Source organism: Ornithodoros turicata, chromosome 1 (genome assembly GCF_037126465.1).
Source record: "Ornithodoros turicata isolate Travis chromosome 1, ASM3712646v1, whole genome shotgun sequence".
Classification (NCBI taxonomy): Eukaryota; Metazoa; Arthropoda; class Arachnida; order Ixodida; family Argasidae; genus Ornithodoros; species Ornithodoros turicata.
In genome coordinates this window covers 102,540,218-102,558,625 of record NC_088201.1, presented here as the reverse complement: position 1 = coordinate 102,558,625, position 18,408 = coordinate 102,540,218, and the positions used below count along the sequence as shown (strand labels likewise).

Genomic DNA, 18,408 nt, shown 5'->3' with positions numbered 1-18,408 from the left:
GTGATTTGTCATTGCTTGTTGCCTTACAACACCGCGTTCACTTCGTCTATTGTGAATAAGTTGCTTAACAGTTACCGTAAATCGGGACCGGGATACGCTGTGACCGAGACAGTCAGTGTAGCTTTGCAGATACGATGGTAGAATATAATTTATTTTCGTGAAAAAATATCATGAAAATGTTATGATTAAATACCCGCTCACGTCGTACTGTATCAGGGTATGATGATACTTGGTGATTTCGCTCGACAAGTTTCGTTCGACGTTGACTGTTCTGTACGTAGCGCTAAAGCCAAGTTTGTCAGGCTATTCGGCCTGAATATATCATTGTGAAGTAGAGCAATAAAAGGTATTTTTTATACTAGTCGCTCATCATACCCCATGGCTGCGAGCTTCTCACAACCCTTCCACCGTTCCCTTTCGCGTCCAATAGCACCTTTATTATTTCTATTTACATTGCAACTTTCACATGCATAGCTGTATATCTGATACTAATTTTCCTCTTGCAGCCACTGAGCTCCAGTCCCCAGTAGCAGTTCTTGCCAGAGGCAGTCCGACATTATCACGCTTCTTCAAGCAAATTCCGGAGCAATATTAATGTCATGTTGTTTTCGTTACCGCAGTCATGCTGTGTACGTCTTGCTTGCGTAACCGTATGTCGCACAATAAAATACTTCATGTGAAAAAAAACAACCAAGGCTTCGTCGTATTTCTGTAACTCACACTGCATTCCGACAAACGCGAACCAGAAAAAACAGGGAATTCAAGAAGAAAAAAAGGAACAAAAGAAAATGGGAAGCAGCGCAGAGAGGAGAAAAGTAGAGGGAGAAACGGATGACACGTCATTTACGTCATTCGCGACATAATAAAAAAAATAAAAAAATAGGGTGGCTAGTCCTCAGTCATTGGTCCAGCTCCGGAGGTCACGTGAGTTTCCAGCTACAATAGATTTCTACTACAGCTTCGCGCCCCTGCCAAGGGCCCGAAACTCGCCAGTTCCTTTGCGGGATAAAGTGAGGCGCTTCATGCGATTCACGTCATCGGACGTCAGAAAACGTCATAAATTGAACGTCATGGAGACATCCGGTGGCTAGTGATTACTGATTGGTTCCCATGAGGATGAATTCGTTTTCTGAGCGATGATTGGCCGTTTTCAAATGTGTTCGCGGGCGCTCGAACAGGCGACAGCGCGGCGGCTGTGCCGGTTGGAACCGGCGTCCACGGAGTCGACGGCGTCCGTTTCGGACGGCTCGTGTTGTGTAGCGGTTGTGTTGGACTATGAGTTCTGTTTTTTCCTGTTTAAAAACGCAAGCTGTATCATGTGAGTGTCCTCGAACAGTAACAGCTGCCAGGGAAGATGCCTGCGCAACATTTGTGCTCTGCTTCTTGGTGTAGAAAGTATTCGAGCGCCCGAACGCCTCGTACCCGATACCTGGTCAACGACTGCCGAGAGGTACCGTATTTTCACGCGTATTAGCCGCGGCTTATACGCGAATTTTTTTTTTCGCGGACGCTCTGCGGCTTATCCACGGGTGCGGCTTATCTGATGGGTATTTTTCCCTGGTATTTTCCCCATATCCCGGATTAAACGAAAGGGCCGACAGTGCCTCATGTTTTTCGGAACAGGACCGCCCTGCCAGTGCACGAACAATACCGAACAGGGGCGGGTGTACATTCGAGTGGACTGACCTTCCGAATACGTTCCCCGACGCAGCTTTAACAAAAGGGGTGACAGTGATCGTCTCCTGGAACACCACTAACTCGTCAATCCACAAAAAACACCCAACAAGGGCACAATCCGATCTTAGTAGAACACTAGAACTGACCTCCTTTGTTATACATCATGCCGATACCGGAATGTGGACCACATTGTTTATGGCCTTCCCTACGGTCTCCTTTGTCGGCAGACCCACAGGAAGGGTCCAATACACCTGACATCGGGATAAAACGTGGTCAGCTAAGCGTCAGTTCTCATTTGACCTGAGCAGCAGCATTCGTGGACACGGCAGTTATAGGTAAGGCATGGCTCCATCGCGGAGGCACAGCTACGGCAGCGGCTTCAAACTAAAAGTCGTTGACGGACCAGTACGGGAACAGGGCAGCTGGCATGGAGTATGGCGTCGACGAGCGTTGAGAGTCTCTATTGATTTTGTTTGTGCATCACTGCTTTAGCGCACAAAGCGGTCGCGTCGTATTACCCGCGGCTTATCTGCGAGTGCGGCTTATCTGCAAAAACATTTTCAAAATGTATCGAAAAACGAGTCCTGCGGCTTATCTGCGGTGCGGCTAATACGCGTGAAAATACGGTAAGTCATTTGTCGTTGCTTGTTGCCTTACAACACCGCATTCACTTCGTGTATTGTGAATAAGTTGCTTAACAGTTACCGGAATACGCGGTCACCGAGACAGACAGCGTAGCTTTGCAGATACGATGGTAGACTATATTTCTTTTCGTGAAACAATATCATCTAAACGTTATGATTAAATACCCGTTCACGTCGTACTGTATAAAGGTATGACGCTACTGTAAGTCTGATTCTTGGTGATTTCGCTCGACAAGTTTCGTACGACGCGTTGACTTAGTAGCTGTTCTGTACGTAGCGCCAAAGCCAAGATTGTCAGGCGAATCGGTCGGAATATATCATTGTGAAGTAGCGCAATAAAAGGTATTTTTTATACTAAGGTCGCTGGTCACACCCCATGGCTGCGAGCTTCTCGCAACCCTACCACCGCTCTTATTTTTCGCGTTCAATAGCACCTTTATTCTTTCTATTTACATTGCAACTTTCACATGCATAACCATATATCTCATACAATTTTTTTTTCATCTTGCAGCCACTGAGCTCCAGTTCCCAGTAGCAGTCCTTGCCATAGGCAGTCCGACATTATCAAGCTTCTTCAAGCAAATTCTGGAGCAATATTAATGTCATCCTTTGTACGTCTTGCTTGCATAACCGTATGTTGCACAATAAAATACTTCATGTGACAAACAACCAAGGCTCTGTCGTATTCCTGTAACTTCCACTGCATTCCGACAAACGCGAACCAAAAAGACAGTGCATGGAAGAAAAAAAAAGGAACAAAAGAAGACTGGAAGCAGAGCCGAGAGGAGGAAAGTAGTGAGAGAGAAACGGATAACACGTCATTTACGTCATTCGCGACATAATCAAAAAAGAAAAAAAATTGGGTGGCTAGTCCTCAGTCATTGGTCGAGATCCGGAGGTCACGTGAGTTTTCAGCTACAATAGATTTCTACTACAGCTTCGCGCCCCTGCCCCTGCCACCACCACCACCTTACCAGTACACCACATGGGTGACGCTCACACCACACGGATTTGGGGAGGTTTCTCTTTGTTCGCAGTTTCGGTTTCTATGAGCTTGCCGCTGAAAGCGGAAACAATGAACGTCAACCAAATATTCAATAACGTTTTTGGTACGATGTAAAACTGGGTTGCCAAATTTTACATGCCTCTTATATCTTGGCTGGTCTTGGCAATGTAACCGGTAAAATGTAAAACTACAAAACCGTGCTGAACCCTGCGTCTGGCAACAGTTCGTTCCTCATTTGCCGCCAACAGGCAAATTGTCGGAAGTTGTCAGTGTTGCGTTTTTGTCCGTCTTTTGTTTGAAATTCGTTTGACGATTTGAGCTTCTTGTAGTTTTGTACAGCAACTGCAAAGCGATGTATGCGTACGTCAAGTACGTTGAAGATGACATCAAGGCTATTGTGCCGGTTTCCCTCATTATGGACTTTCACCCTGTGAATTGTGAATCGCTCCCTAAATGCACCAAACTGACATACTGGCGATCAGCCGACGGTAGCGAGGCAGACTTTTACAAGGCAAAGGTTATAATGATTCGAGGTGAGTTGAATGTTAACCTGTTGCAGAAGACGTGCTGTATGGGTAACAGTCAGTGTTGTACCCGCTACCTCGAAAGAGGCAGCGTAATACCGATATACGCGCTACCTGAGCAAAAAGTAACGAAATCCCGATATCGCTACACGTTTCTAAAAATAGCGGAATGCCGTTACCCGTAAAAAGTAACGCAATACTTCATGCGCTACGTTTTAGGAAAGAAAAGTAAGTAACCTGAAAGTCACACTAGTAAGTAACGCGTTCGTTAAGATGAAAAACAACACAACCGTTTTTGTAGGTGACACGTAGGTCTCCTCAAGGCAATAATTTTGAAAACCATTTTTACAGATTTACAAAGCCGCCTTGGTCGTTATCCTGCGTATCTTTTTCTCTTCCCTTAAAGCAAATAAGGCAGAAAGCAAGCGTACCGCTAAAAAGCTCTACAGCTTTGTTACTGATCTCGCCCGGAACGAGAAGTTAGTAAACATACCTTGATGTGCTTTTTCAAATCGGACGTTGACTTGCTTGACGCACAGATGAGCTTTTCCACCAGGGCGCATAGTAAACAACCAAACACCCACGCTACCATTTTCTTTCTCCTCCTTATACTCAAAGATGCTTGCTGTAGCAGGCCATGGTCCTTCCATTGCAGCGGACAGAAAATAGCTGTCACTCAACCGCAATGCTCAAGCACCTAAGCCTATGTGGTGCTATACGTCATGTCGACCCAACCCTGTGTTAAAAGTAGCAGCTTCATGACTCATAGCTAGCGAGGACGACTCCACAGTGCAGTAGGAGTGACCTCAGTTTGCGGGCAACTTCAACCATACACCAAATCTCCAAGAAGGTTAAACCCATATAGGAAACACGTGGAGGGCACAGCCTCATCTTTGTAAAGTAGCGACCTCTGTGCCTAGGGTTGCCACCAGGCCGGTATTATACTTGCAGGGCCGGTTATTTGCTCCCTCTGCCTGTTGCCGGTAGAAAGCTGATACCGGCAGCCTTTTGCCGGTATTTGTGGCTCAACACCTTTCACCTTGAGCTTTTTCGGGGTTTTCCCTTCAACATTCCACTACAGCTTCTGGAGCACAGAACCAACTCTGCGATCACCAGTCAATTTCTTAGTTATTCATTACAGTCTTGTGTTCTGAGGGGACAAGAGCAGTGGTTGTGCAAAGCTGTTGGTGGTTGTGTCGAGCCAGCTAGGACTGAGGCCGTGTACAACCATCATGAGATCCCCGCCTGCAAAGAAGTGTTTGTCTGCGCCGATGCATTTTTCAAAGCGAGTGGCAATCCAGTCCGGTTGCTCCAATACAATCTAGCAATATTTATTGGAGCAACCGGACTGGATTGCCACTCGCTTATTTCGTGTTTATAGTATTCACCAAATGTTGCCCCTTGTCTATATCTCGTTAGGAGGCCAAGTAGCGCAGCTCGGAAACTGTCTATCACCGGTGACTGACGTTCAATGGGTGCCATAAAAAACCAGTTAAGCTGAGCGCAAAGGGGATGCAGAATAGTTGTGTCGCTGCCAGGTGCTATGATGTGTTGCTAACAAATTTTGTCGGAGGGAAATTATGCAATCAAGCCAGTGTGCTGTCACCCGTGAACTTCGACTGGTCCATTAATAGTGTAGCTTTACCAGTTGGACTATATCTACATGTGGAAAACGATTTTTGGTTTCAGCAACAAAGAAAGCCCTTATTGCTGAAATGCTGCACAGGTGTCTTGAAATCCCTGACGTAATTGAGCCTATTGAAGACGACAAAGTTCTTGGGGTAAGACTCTAAGGCTTTGCTTGCACATAAATAAATAAAACAGTAATAATTCGTGGCTTTACGTCGCAAGACAACCGTGATCATGAGTGAAGCCACAGTGTCTAGGGGTTAATTTTGCCCACCTGGGGGCTCTTTTACGTGCACTGAAATAAAATGTTGGGAGTGTTACGCAGCACACGTGCAGTATTAATTTGTTCTGTTGTTACTTGTGTCATGGGGACCGCACCATTTCACTGTGGTATCACCATGTAGAAAGCATTGCAGTGAATTCATAGAACTGAATGATACGACTAGCAAGAAGCATAAAATCGACAGTAACTACACGCTTTGCATGTGTTTTGTCATAACTCTTGTTTTTAATGGTTTCAGTGGAATCTCTGCCAGCGTTTGTTTTCCCTCCATTTTTACTACCGATTCTGATGAAATTCGAACACTGTGTTTGGTGTGTACCTTACATTGTGTGTGTGTCACATTGAAAACAATATTACTTTGTGGTACCTTGTTATTTACAGAGTGTTTATTTCTATTCGTTAAAGAATTTTCTAAAAAACTAGCAGAGCAAAATATATGCTTGTTTTTGCCAGGCTGGCATCCCCTTGAAGAAAGTATGCAACTACAATATGACAGATTACCTAAAATTAGTTAAGTAACTCTTTAATTAAGGGATATTGGGCAAAAGTGGGAGATCAGAATCAGAGACCATCCTAGTTGAAAGCCATTCCATGTTTAAAATATCCTTAAACATGCACGTGTGTGAAGATACCCACCCCCAAAGTTTCATATGCAAATGAGCCGAAAGTGAAAAGGTGCGCCTGAAAAGCGCATCACCTTCGCTGACAGAGGCTTATCTGGGCGGGAAAGCGGTTTGTTTGGCTCGCAGGTTGGCACCTACTCTAGTCGTCCCTATCACTCCAAATCACGTGACTCTCTGACGTGAAATGAGGGCTTTTCCCCCCTGCGTTCCAGGTCGTCGTCGTTGGGAGAGGGAAACGTGTGAGCAGAAAACCCTTATTTTGCCTCTGTTGTAAAACCCTCTCGTCGTTGTTCGGTTCATTTGCATATCAAAATTCGGGGGTTTTCAACTTCAAAATTCAAACTTCCAACTTTCAAATTAAAAAATCTTCACACACGTGCATGTTTCAGGATAATTTAAACATGGAATATCTTTCAACTAGGATGATCTCTCATTTTGGTCTCTCGCTTTTGCCCCAAATCTCCTAATTAAAGAGTTAATTAATGAATTTTAGTTTGGCCACCTTGTAGTTGCATACTTTCTTCGAGGGGATATCAGCCTGGCTGTAGACCTCAACTGCAAAAATGGCATGTATTTTGCTCTGCTAGTTTTTCAAATAAAAATTATGTAACAAATAAAATTAAACACCCAGTATTGCACTCATTGAATTTTTTTGCGTATTTATTTTGTTTTGTTGGCCTGCTACACAGGACTCTAGGATGAAGCTTGCAAGCAAAGACAGACTCAAAAGGCCTGAGCAACGACCAGCGAGGAGGATGAGAGAGGAGGACACCGGGTCAGAGTACTCTGACTCTGATGATGAAGTGATCCCCAAAAGGCTGTTTCTCCAGGCACAAGATGAAAACAAAGAACAAGCACGTGAGATACGTAAGCTGAGGAGGGAACTGGACAGTGAAAGGCGTCTCTGCCGTGAGTTGCAAGAGGCCCTGTTGAGGAAGCAGGGTACTCACTGCTGTAGTAGAATAGAACAGTACACTTGTCCGTCAATCACAGTACAGATAACCAGAGCACCACAGATGAGCCCTGTGACTGAGGGCTGCATGGTAAGGCATTGTCTATTGAATTACCTTTGAATTGTTTTGTAGTCAGGATTGTGCATGGACTCTTCCAGTAAACATTCTTACTGTATTTTTCTGCTGCTTTATCCTACTTATGCTCAGCTATCTTTCTACAGCAACAAGTACCAGCACAAGGCAAACAACTTGAAGATGGCAATTTTAGTAACTTGACTGCCCTCTGCCCTGCACTGCCATCTACTAGCCATATGGGTGATGAGAATACGAATGTAAGCTGCTTGTGTCATTTCTATAGCTACTTCATTGGTGTCTTACACTGCAGCAGTAGAAACAGTTATGCAGTGTGCCTTCTCTGTGTTCTATTCAACATAATGTGATCAGATGTCCCGATTTAGGCGGGACAATCCCGCTTTTGAGGTCGTGGTCCCGCTGTCCCACCAGCCTTCTTGGAGACTGTGTTTTGCCCCGCTTTTGGCTAGAACGACCCATAAACGAAAGAAAAGGTGGCAAAATAAGGGTGTTCTACTCCCACGTTTCCCTCTTCCAGCTCACGCCTTTCCACAATCTATCCAATGAAATATTATGACGTGTTTGCTAATAAGCTGTGTACTCCTATGACAATACTTTGTGGTAAAAAAAGATTGCCTGCGCACGCTTTGCTCATCAGGCTGTCTCAGTGGGAGGCCAATGGTCTTAAAGGGGCACTAAAATGCAAAAACAACTTGCTCTCAAATGAAAGCCCATGTTTCAATTATGTAATGCAATTCAAACAAAATTAGTTCCCGAATGTTTCCGTTCAGAAGAAAAATGCTATGAAAACAGAGCCGTCTTTGGCGGCAACGAATGGGGTCCCCAGGAGGCAAAGATTGACGGCATCCAATGACAACATGCGAAGCACACGCATAGGGCGTGTGAATTTGAAACAGGTCCGATCGTAGTGTTCCGAATATGCGCGGCATGATGCGCGCTGCTGCATTTTTCAATACCGATTCACAACAGTTCTCGCGAATGTTCAACTGACAACATTTATCTTCACGTCCTTCAGACAGCGATGCTAGCCCGTGTCGCAACGTGCGCTATGCTTTTCACCAGGACTTCTCTATGGTGTGGCACACACTGCATACATTACATAACATATGGGTCATTCAATGCCAAGTGGTCCAGGAGGGTCGCTCGACCATCACAGATTTTTACAGAAAAAATCAAGGTAGTTTGTAGTTACGGTATCATTCACGATACGTAATGTTGCTTTGAAATTCCAAACCGTTCCGCCGCTAGGCGGTCCAAAGTCTTCGCTGGGGGCAAAAACCATGTTTTGTTCCGTTGCGCGTCACGGCCGTTATACTGCACTTTGAAAGTTCAAATTTGGCATAGACGCTGTATATACATCCATTGTTATTGTGAATGAGCCTCGTTCGTTTATCGCAAGGGGAAGAGACGTAGAGCCCCACGCAAGTAATGTCAAAACAGTGTAACTTTGACCATTTTTATTGAAAGAACTGTACACACGAAGAAAATGAGACTTTGCACGTGGGAAGCCCGTCACGTCACCATTCTAACAAAAAAAGTACCATCAGGTTTAGAAATAATTTTCATGGTAAAAAAATACTGTCAATTCGGGGAAATGTGCTAAGTACACATATTTCAAGCGAAATTTTTTCGTAGGCGATAACAAGCTGGAGATGCGCGGCCTGCAGATAATTATACCTAGACATGTTCGGAATCCAAACACAAAAAATTTGAAAAGTACTTTTTGTTGAAGCAGAGAAATTATTTTTTTCGCGACCGTATGCAAGCGCGGCACGCAGTGCGTGGCTAAGTCTCGATGCGGCAACGCTTGCCGGCCCAGTTCCACTTGAAAAGTACAGAAACTTTGTCGAGATTTATCAGGGGTACAGAAGAAGCCGGCTGTTGGACAAAGTAGCAATGAAACAATATAACTTTCTGTTTCCTTTTCTCGATGTGTTTGTGAAGCGCGCTGTCTCCAAAAATAAAAAAGACACAATGCATAAAACCACTGGACATAGCATAAAGCTATCCGTAATACGCATGCGGGGAAATAAACGCACACACTCAGTGGACAATATGTTACATTTTAATACAGGGAACAAAGGTGGTGAGTAATGTAATAAGTAAATGTAGTAATGTAATAACGGTAGAGGATGAAGAGAGGGTCGTCAAAATATCCCGGGTTGAAGGGAACAAATGGTATTTCGTGACGTTTTTTTAACCATCAAATACACGAAAAACAGTTCTTTTCTGTAAGAACGACGTTGTCATTGCAGCCACATGGCATCGAGTGACCGGAAGGAAGCAGTGATACGTTCTTGTGCCAGGGACGGTGATGGCCTTTCTCTACCTGGTAGAAAGGGTCTCGTTGTGCGCTTCAATCTCCTCTTTTCCTACCCAAATCGGTGTGATGCTTTTCATATTTTGGTGTGCCCACGTATATAAGTCTAGGGGTGTTAATATTTGCTGATCAAAATGCCTTTGGATACTGGCTTTTTCCACCAACCTCTTGAGTGTGCCGCCACTGTCGTCGCAAGGACCTTTCCCGTGGGACGTCACAAAAAAGTGCCATGAAGCGCCAATTCAGAAGTCGGATTCATGGTGGCAGAGATTCACGAAGTTCTTTTTATTCTTATATTGTGATGCAGTGCCGTCGGTGAAGTAGGAAATTCTTCGAATATGTGGAGAGTCAGCAGTGAAATGTCGCAAAAACGACGTTTGAAATGTATGTACTGTCGCATTTTCGTGTGATAACGAATCAGAGATCATGATGAATGTCTTGTACTGTAGCTCACAGTCCTCTTCACGAACATCTCTGTAGTATACAATAATAGGGTGAATCGTGGCTTGGCTGTCATGCCAATGGAACGACTGCGATGAATTTTGAACCATGAAGCCATAATTTTCCGAAAAATCCATTAACACATTTGTCAGGAGGAAGGGTAAGCTTCAAATGTCGCAGAAAGCGAGATTGCTCTTTCGTTTATGAAGTGGTGCATTTTGAGGTCCCCGATGTCTTCGAGAAGGTGGTCACGAAGATGATCATATGGCAATATGATTGTGTCGAGCCTGCTGTGCAGTCCAGGTATCCACTGTTTGAAGGTAACATCTCCTATTAGGTCATCATCCCAGTCAACATTTGCTTCCAAGTATTCGTGGAGTTTGGCGATGCCGGGACACTCCTTGCACGCACCACGCATACATCGCTCATCCTGTGTGTTGCACACGATCATGTCCAACAGGTGCTTATAGTCGTCCTTCATACCCACCGCGTGCAGGATAAGTTTGACATTATGGTGGTAATGGCACACACATACGGAGTGAGTTCCCGGCTCACCCGCCAGAACACACCGAGGAGGGCGCAAATGTGCAAACGTTGAAAATCCGGCCTGGAGATCAGGGTTCTCTGTTTTCCACATTTCGTACGCTTCGTGCAAATTTGACAGCATCATTCTTCTCTGGTGTCCGTGCCACGTGTCCTTCTTCCCGGGAAAGCTGTGTGAAACCCTGTCATCCTCATAGAAAGATGTTATTGAGGCTCATGTATTTTCCTTCATCGCTCTGCCTAGCTTCGGACCTGGCTCGGCGAGGATACCTTTTTCTTTTCTGAGGCGTTTGGCGGCCCTCACCATCCTTTCACTAGCATTGAAAAATTTTGCAACTTCCGCATGTCCCCACGAAGAGGGCGCTACGGTGAGTGTAGCAACTTGCTTGGAACGAGACTTCTCCTCCTTGAACTTGTTTTGCAGCTCATCCAGAAGTTTCTCGTATTCAGCTGAGAGGTCTTCCTTCTTGAGGTTCCCACCAGGTAGACGGACTTGTAGGGACGATTCAAACTTTGCCTGAAGCCTCCTCTGAGCTTGTTCTAACTTTTTCTTGGTGTAGGAATGCCTTTTTGCCGAAGGAATGCTTCCGAGTGATGGGAGTTTCACCTATTGCTAAGAGGGAGGCGTTGAGGCCTTGCAGCTCTTCGGGGCTTTCAACAACGGGTCCGCCTGTGCTTGAAGGCGTTGTCGCTTCTTGTGGTGCTGGGGGTGTGAGAGGAGGCAGATTCTTCACTTTAATATGGCACTTGGGACACAGTCTGTCACCGGGTACCAAGCGCAAACCCACGGCAGCTCTCGCAAGATTGGCCGTTGTCACGTTCGTACCTCTGGTTCGTTTTTTATGAACATTGAGCGGATCGACACAGTTCTTCGACGCAAGTAGAGAGGAATACCTTGTAGCATAGATATAATGGTGATGCTGACATATTGTTGTGATGCTGTTTCTCTCGCGTTTGGATCAGAGAGAAATAATGTGCTGAGAGCTCTCGCTCAAATCATCAAACTTGAGCAGCCTTGTTGTCTTCACCAGCATACGCTTATGGCAGTCTGATGGGCCAAAGCTACATGGTGGGAGAACGTTTCTGTCCACTATGCCAAACAAACAGACAAAGAAGACAGACTTATAAAGCGGACAAATGACTGACAAGAAATGGGAGGATAAGGAGAGGAAAACAGGAACGTTCAGTGCTAAACACGTGGCACCTCTAGAATTCGCAGTTACCACAGACTGCCTATTACATTGCTGTACAAGGTGGAAAGTTAACAAGGTGTAAAGTTCTGAGGCTGAACGGCACTTAGCAGGACAGACATGCACAAGGTCTCAACACGCCATTACGAAGCCAAACACGTCATTACGCCTTCTTCATCGTTGATTCTACATTGCTGTAAGCTTATACTCGTGTACTGGGTACACCAAACTTTTAGTTTTAGGAAGCAACAGGGATATTAGTTGAACACCACCTAAAAATTTATAGTCAGGAATTCGTTGCTGCCTTATGGCACCGAACAACATGTAGAGACAGTGGTGCTGAACACGACAGCGATTTTTAATGACCATATGGTTTCGACACCTGTTTTTTACATGCGAGAATTTTAGTTGTGAGGTGTTTCATTTGTTGTGCTGTCCTTAAATGACTTGGTGTATGATCCTATCAGGCTGCGTATCCCGCTACTGATCCCGGGGCCAATATAAATACTCCAGTACACTAGGCGATTGGAGGAGTTTACAAGCTGCTGCAGTACCCTAAGCACTAGTAAGGGAGGTGATCACAGACTTACCCTCGTAACCATTCGCCGCTAGAACTTGGAGCGGACACAGCCTCGTCGTCCTCCATCACGATGCGCACGCCATGGAAGACAGTCCCTCGAATAGCGACACAGCACTTCCAACTCCGTAGTTCCTTACATCACGTGAGGATTGCGTCTCGCTAAATCTTTTTAAATTTCGTACACAGTACTTGAGAGCCTTTAAGCACCCGTCATAAACATAGTCATATCACCCCTTAAATGATGTAGGTGGGTCATTCCAGGCGAAATGATCCAATGGGTGCGCTCGACCCCCCACAATTTTGGTTCAAAAAATTACCACCCATTCCTTACGACAGGAAAAGGCATGTGTCCGAGATTTACTCGAAAATATTTGCCCGCTCAGAATTTACGCCGGGGCAAAGTTTGTAAGAATGACATAAACCATATCGGGAAGTAAGTAGACTAGTGGGCAGAATATTGCAGCTGGACAGGTTTTTGTGGTGCAGAACGAGAGAGCAGGGTTCAAATAATGTGCCAAGGTTAAAATATTCCCGCTTGTTCCACATTTGACCAGTCAAACGGACCCCATTTGCGGGGCTGTATTTCGTCCTATTTTGGGCCTCGCTAAGGACACTTTCCAGATGAGTGAGAAATCCAAGAAAAATTGAGGATATTAACCACTTCCAATACCATAAGTTAATTTATTTTGAAGATTCAATTCGCAGTAGTGTTTGCTACATTGAATCTCAAAGTTTGAACTTTGTTCAAAGTTCGGTGATTTCGATGCGAATTTTGAAAGTGAAGCGGTCGACGGGCAGCAGTAAAAAGGTATGCAGATGATAGCTCGAAATGCAAAGCAAAACATATAGAAAAAGTAAAAAATTACTTTTCCATAAGCGCGAGAAAATATTTTTTATGTCAGACATGGTACGTACGGACCGCGGGTATACTGACGGGCGGCTCTCGTAGCCGTGGTTTGCAGAAGACGCCTGCCGGCTGGGTGACAGCTGTACCGTAGTAGTTCTGGACCTTCCTTTTTAAAAACCTAAATTGTCTTTGTTGATATCATTTGTAATTCCATCTTCGGCGTTCAGTCGTCGCAGTAAGAGAAATGCACAACGGTCCGTGAAGTGGTAATGGCGGTGGCGCTGCGCTCACAGGGGGAATAGGCAGTTTTCGCCCGTTTCCACAGCATCAGCGGCAGGGGCAGACTGGCCATAGGACTCACCGCGAAATTTCCCGGTGGGCCAATGGGGCTGGATACACATGCGCCGCTCAGAAGGCCGCTTAAGTGGGCCGCATAGTGCTAATCACTACCAGTGTCACGAGTAAATGCTTGCCTGTGCAGTACCACCTCGATGCGGTAATTTGTGCCGACGTTATCTGTGAATGCACGTTGATGCTGTGGAAGGGCGAAGGCAGCCTATTGCCCCTCAGAGCGCAAAGCCACCGCCCTCACGACTTCACAGACCGTCGTACCCCTGTTTTACTGCCACGATTGAACGCTGAAGAGGGAATTACAAATGATATTGTAGAGGAGGGGGTATTCCTCTACATGAATCTTGACCGGCGATGATGGAATGTCCCAGCCGGCAGATGGACGTGGCCCCACGCTAGGACGGTGCCGGTAGAACTGGCTGGCAGGCGCAGTAGCGCGCGGCAGCAGAGGCGCGTCGTCGTCGTCGTCTTCCACGGGCCGCCACATCATCAACACAGACCATTTCGATTCTCAAAAAGAAAGGTCCAGAACCACTATGGTACAGCTGTCACCCTGCCGGCAGGCATCTTCTGCAAAGCACGGCCACGCGAGCCGCCCGTCAGTATACCCGCACGGTCCGCATGTACCATGTCCGACATAAAAAATATTTTCTCGCCCATATGGAAAAGTAATTTTTTAGTTTTTTTATATGTCTTGCTTTCAATTTCGAGCTATCATCTGCATACCTTTTTACTGTTGCGCGCCGACCGCTTCATTTTCAAAATTGGCATCGAAGTCACCGAACTTTGAGTAAAGTTCGAACTTTGAGATTAAATGTAGCAATAACTACTGCGAATTTAATCTTCAAAATAAACGAACTTAATGTATTGGAAGCAGGGATCGGAACTGGTATTTTTTTCGGTTCGGTTCGGGTTCAGGCATATTGGTTCGGTTCGGGTTTAGCTCCGCTGAACCGAAATTATCAGCTTGAACCGGTTCAGGTATATCGGTTCGGTTCGGGTTCGGCTCAGGGAGAACCCCCCCCCCCCTGCACATACACAGACAAAAAAAAAATCTGTCAGCGGTCGGGGCATTTACAGGGATTGGAACAGTTACTTTTTTCGGCCTCGGATTAACCGGTCCACGGGCAGTAATTTTGCTACATGCAAGCAAGCTTATACCCCTGTCACACGGGCATTCCGATCCTTCTCGAATCCGATCTGCATCGAACTTCCCGAGCACGCTCGAGTTTTGACGCTGCTACACGGCCACTTTCAATGCGCATTGAATGGTTGACCTGTGGCGCGAGAGGCGGCGCAACCGTCGCCGTCTGAGTACGTATCCGATTAGCTGTTCCGGCTGTTGTCGCGCGGGGTCGAGGATATAGGCAAATGAATAAACGGAACTCATTAATTTCGCGTTTCCTATATAACAGCGATATTACTGGTAATTTATCGTATACCGATGTAAGCATCATTTGTAGCTTCAAAAGTTCAATCCTTCTTGGAAGCGGCCGTGTAGCACCATCCGATCTGCATTGGGTTGAAGCAGGTTCGGTCGAGCAGGATCGAAAATGCTCGTGTGACAGGGGTATTACGCTCACCGTACACGATTGTAAGAGAAAGATGTGAGATAACCGTTCAGGTGAGCAAAAAAAAAAGGTCGGTCAGTAGTACAATTAATTCACCTCTGAACCGATTCCCGAACCGGTAACCGTATCAATTTTTTTCGGTTCAGTTCCGGTTCGGCTCAGGACAAGCAAAAAAATCGTTCGGGTTCGGTTCGGTTCGGGTTCGTCAGAAAATAACGGTTTTTTCCGGTTTTCGGTTCGGGTTCAGTTTCGGTTCCGATCCCTGATTGGAAGTGGGTAATATGCTCAATTTTTCCTGGATTTCCCACTCATCTGGAAAGTATCCTTAGCGAGGCCCAAAATAGGACGAAATAGCCCTGCGAATGGGGTCCGTTTGACTGGCCAGATGTGGAACAAGCGGGAATATTTTAACCTTGGCACATTATTTGAACCCTGCTCTCTCGTTCTGCACCACAAACACCTGTCCAGCTGCAATATTCTGCCCACTAGTTTACTTACTTCCCGGTATGGTTTACGTTATTCTTACAAACTTTGACCCGGCGTAAATTCTGAGCGGGCAAATATTTTCGAGTAAATCTCGGACCTATGCCTTTTCCTGTCGTAAGGAATGGGAGGAGGAAAGGAAAGGAATTTTTTGAACCAAAATTATGGGGGGTCGAGCGCACACATTGGATCATTTCGCCTGGAATGACCCAGGTGCGATATACCCACCGACATCACCACATCTGGGAGTAAGCCGTTCTCCAGCATGTTTCCCACGAGTACATACAAATACCCAGCCAGGCGTGAATAAGCAGACTTGAACATGCTGTTTCCACAAAATTTACGCGCATGACATGCACTTGGATACAGGCCAAAGCGAAACAGTCTCATTTTGTTATTTCTCGACACTACAGTCTGAGAGCAGGCGTCTTCTGTACTGTACCTCCGATAAATCTCGGCAAAGTTTCTGTACTTTCCAAGTGGAACTGGGCCGGCAAGCGTTGCCGCATGGAGGCTTAGCCACGCACTGCGTGCCGCGCTTGCATACGGTCGCGAAAACAATAATTTCTCTGCATCAACAAAAAGTACTTTTCAAATTTTTTGTTTTTGGATTCCGAACTTGTCTATGTATAATTATCTGCAGGCCGCGCATCTCCAGCTTGTTATCGCCTACGAAAAAATTTAGCTTGAAATATGTGTACTTAGCACATTTCCCCGAATTGACAGTATTTTTTTACCATGAAAATTATTTCTAAACCGGATGGTATTTTTTTGTTAGAATGGTGACGTGACGGGCTTCCCACGTGCAAAGTCTCATTTTCTTCGTGTGTACAGTTCTTTCAATAAAAATGGTCAAAGTTACACTGTTTTGACATTACTTGCGTGGGGCTCTACGTCTCTTCCCCTTGCGATAAACGAACGAGGCTCATTCACAATAACAATGGATGTATATACAGCATCTGTACCAAATTTGAACTTTCAAAGCGCAGTATAGCGGCCGTGACGTGCAACGAAACAAAACATGTTTTTTGCCCCCAGCGAAGACATCGGACCTCCTAGCGGCGGAACGGTTTGGAATTTCAAAGCAACATTACGTATCGTGAATGGTAACGTAACTACAAACCACCTTGGTCGAGCGACCCTCCTGGACCACTTGGCGTGGAATGACCCATATGCTCAAATATTGTGTTTCATGACGCTACAAATCCTTTTCAGAAACCTGCTGTGCCTATTGCTGGACAACGTTTTTCAACTAGAGACATGGTCCCGCTACCTGTTGTTGATGACAAGGTACACCACATCACAAGAAAATTGCAGAAATATTTTTCGTGGAGGCATGCAAATATTTGTTTTGGAATTGCAAATGCTCTACGTGGCTAACTTTACAGCATTCTTACAACCACAAGAAATTCCTTATTTCTAAGGCTGTGCGAATCCGAATACAGTCGAACCTCGTTATAGCGAAGCCTCCTGGCAACCGCGAATTGGTTCGTTGTATCCGAAATTCGTACCAAAAGAATGCCTCCAGAAAATGCGGGAGATTGCCGCTAAACTACGAACAAGTGCATGCACCACACTCAGATATGATACAGTCAGGCTACAACACAAAATGAGCACTCAAAAAAGCATATTTATTCCAAAAAACCTGTTATGACTTGTTGCCTCGTCGCGATAGCATTGCGCACGACGATGTCGCTCACCTTGTCGAGACAACGTAGTCCGTTGCAAACATCTGCTTCTGACGCCGTTGGGTGTTCCAAGAGGAAGTCCTTTAATGTCTGCACCATGGTAAGCGTCTCAGCACTGGTTACGCGAGAGTTCTCTGTGCCTTCATTTTCGCTGTCACCGCAGTCATCATCGCTGATTGCGTCAGCTCCAACCATCGTGTTTTGCGCTGACGGCAGCGTTTATGTCACTGTCTGATAGCTCAGCTGCCACCACGACCTTGTCATCGGCCGACACAAAATCGTGAAAAGTCACCTTCTCCACCATTTGCAGACACTTTGTGCCCAGCCTCGTTTGTTACCGATGTCGTCTCCGTGTCAACTTCCTCTGCGATGGCTGCGAACCCGCCCTTCGCAAAAAAGTTTCGGATTGTGGTGTGTGTGACGTCGTTCCACGCCCCAAACAACATCTCAATCGCAGTCCTTACGGTTATTGCTGTCTGGGCCCGCTGCTGGTCATTGTCAAAGACCATCCTTGACACGAGCCTCTTCTAGTAGAGGTTTTTTAGCGACCAAGTGATGGCTTGGTCAAGGGACTACATCACAGACGTCGTATTTGTCGACAAGAACATCAGCTTCACACACCGCAAAGGTGTGGACACCTTATGCGCTGAACAATTGTCCACGAATAGAAGCACATGTCTTCCCTGCCTGTCCATGTCGCGATCAAAGGCGATAAGCCGCTCCTCGAACAGCTGAGTCGTGATCTACGCCTTGCCGTTCGCCCGATAGTCGACGGGCAGATGGTGGATGCCTTTGAACGACTGGGGTTTTCTTGATTTGCCGATCCCCAGAAGTTTCCGCTTGTCGGAGCCATCCATATTAGTCGCGCACAAGAGGGTCACGCGGTCCTTGCATCGCTTCCCACCATGACGTGTCTCTCCTCGCATTGCGAGTGAGCGATCCGGTAACAACACGAAGAATAC

General features: G+C 45.9%; 1 protein-coding gene across 1 annotated transcript in view; it reads left to right on the top strand.

Moving 5' to 3' along the window:
• The first annotated feature begins 3,547 nt into the window (after positions 1-3,547).
• Positions 3,548-18,408, top strand: part of LOC135367177 (BEN domain-containing protein 5-like) — a 46,551-nt gene continuing 31,690 nt past the window's right edge. Inside the window, exons 1-5 of the mRNA XM_064600324.1 lie at positions 3,548-3,860; positions 5,541-5,632; positions 7,076-7,429; positions 7,561-7,671; positions 16,974-17,048. Coding sequence (XP_064456394.1) covers positions 3,680-3,860; positions 5,541-5,632; positions 7,076-7,429; positions 7,561-7,671; positions 16,974-17,048 — 813 coding nt within the window. The 5' untranslated portion in view covers positions 3,548-3,679. The remainder of the gene's footprint in view (positions 3,861-5,540; positions 5,633-7,075; positions 7,430-7,560; positions 7,672-16,973; positions 17,049-18,408) is intronic.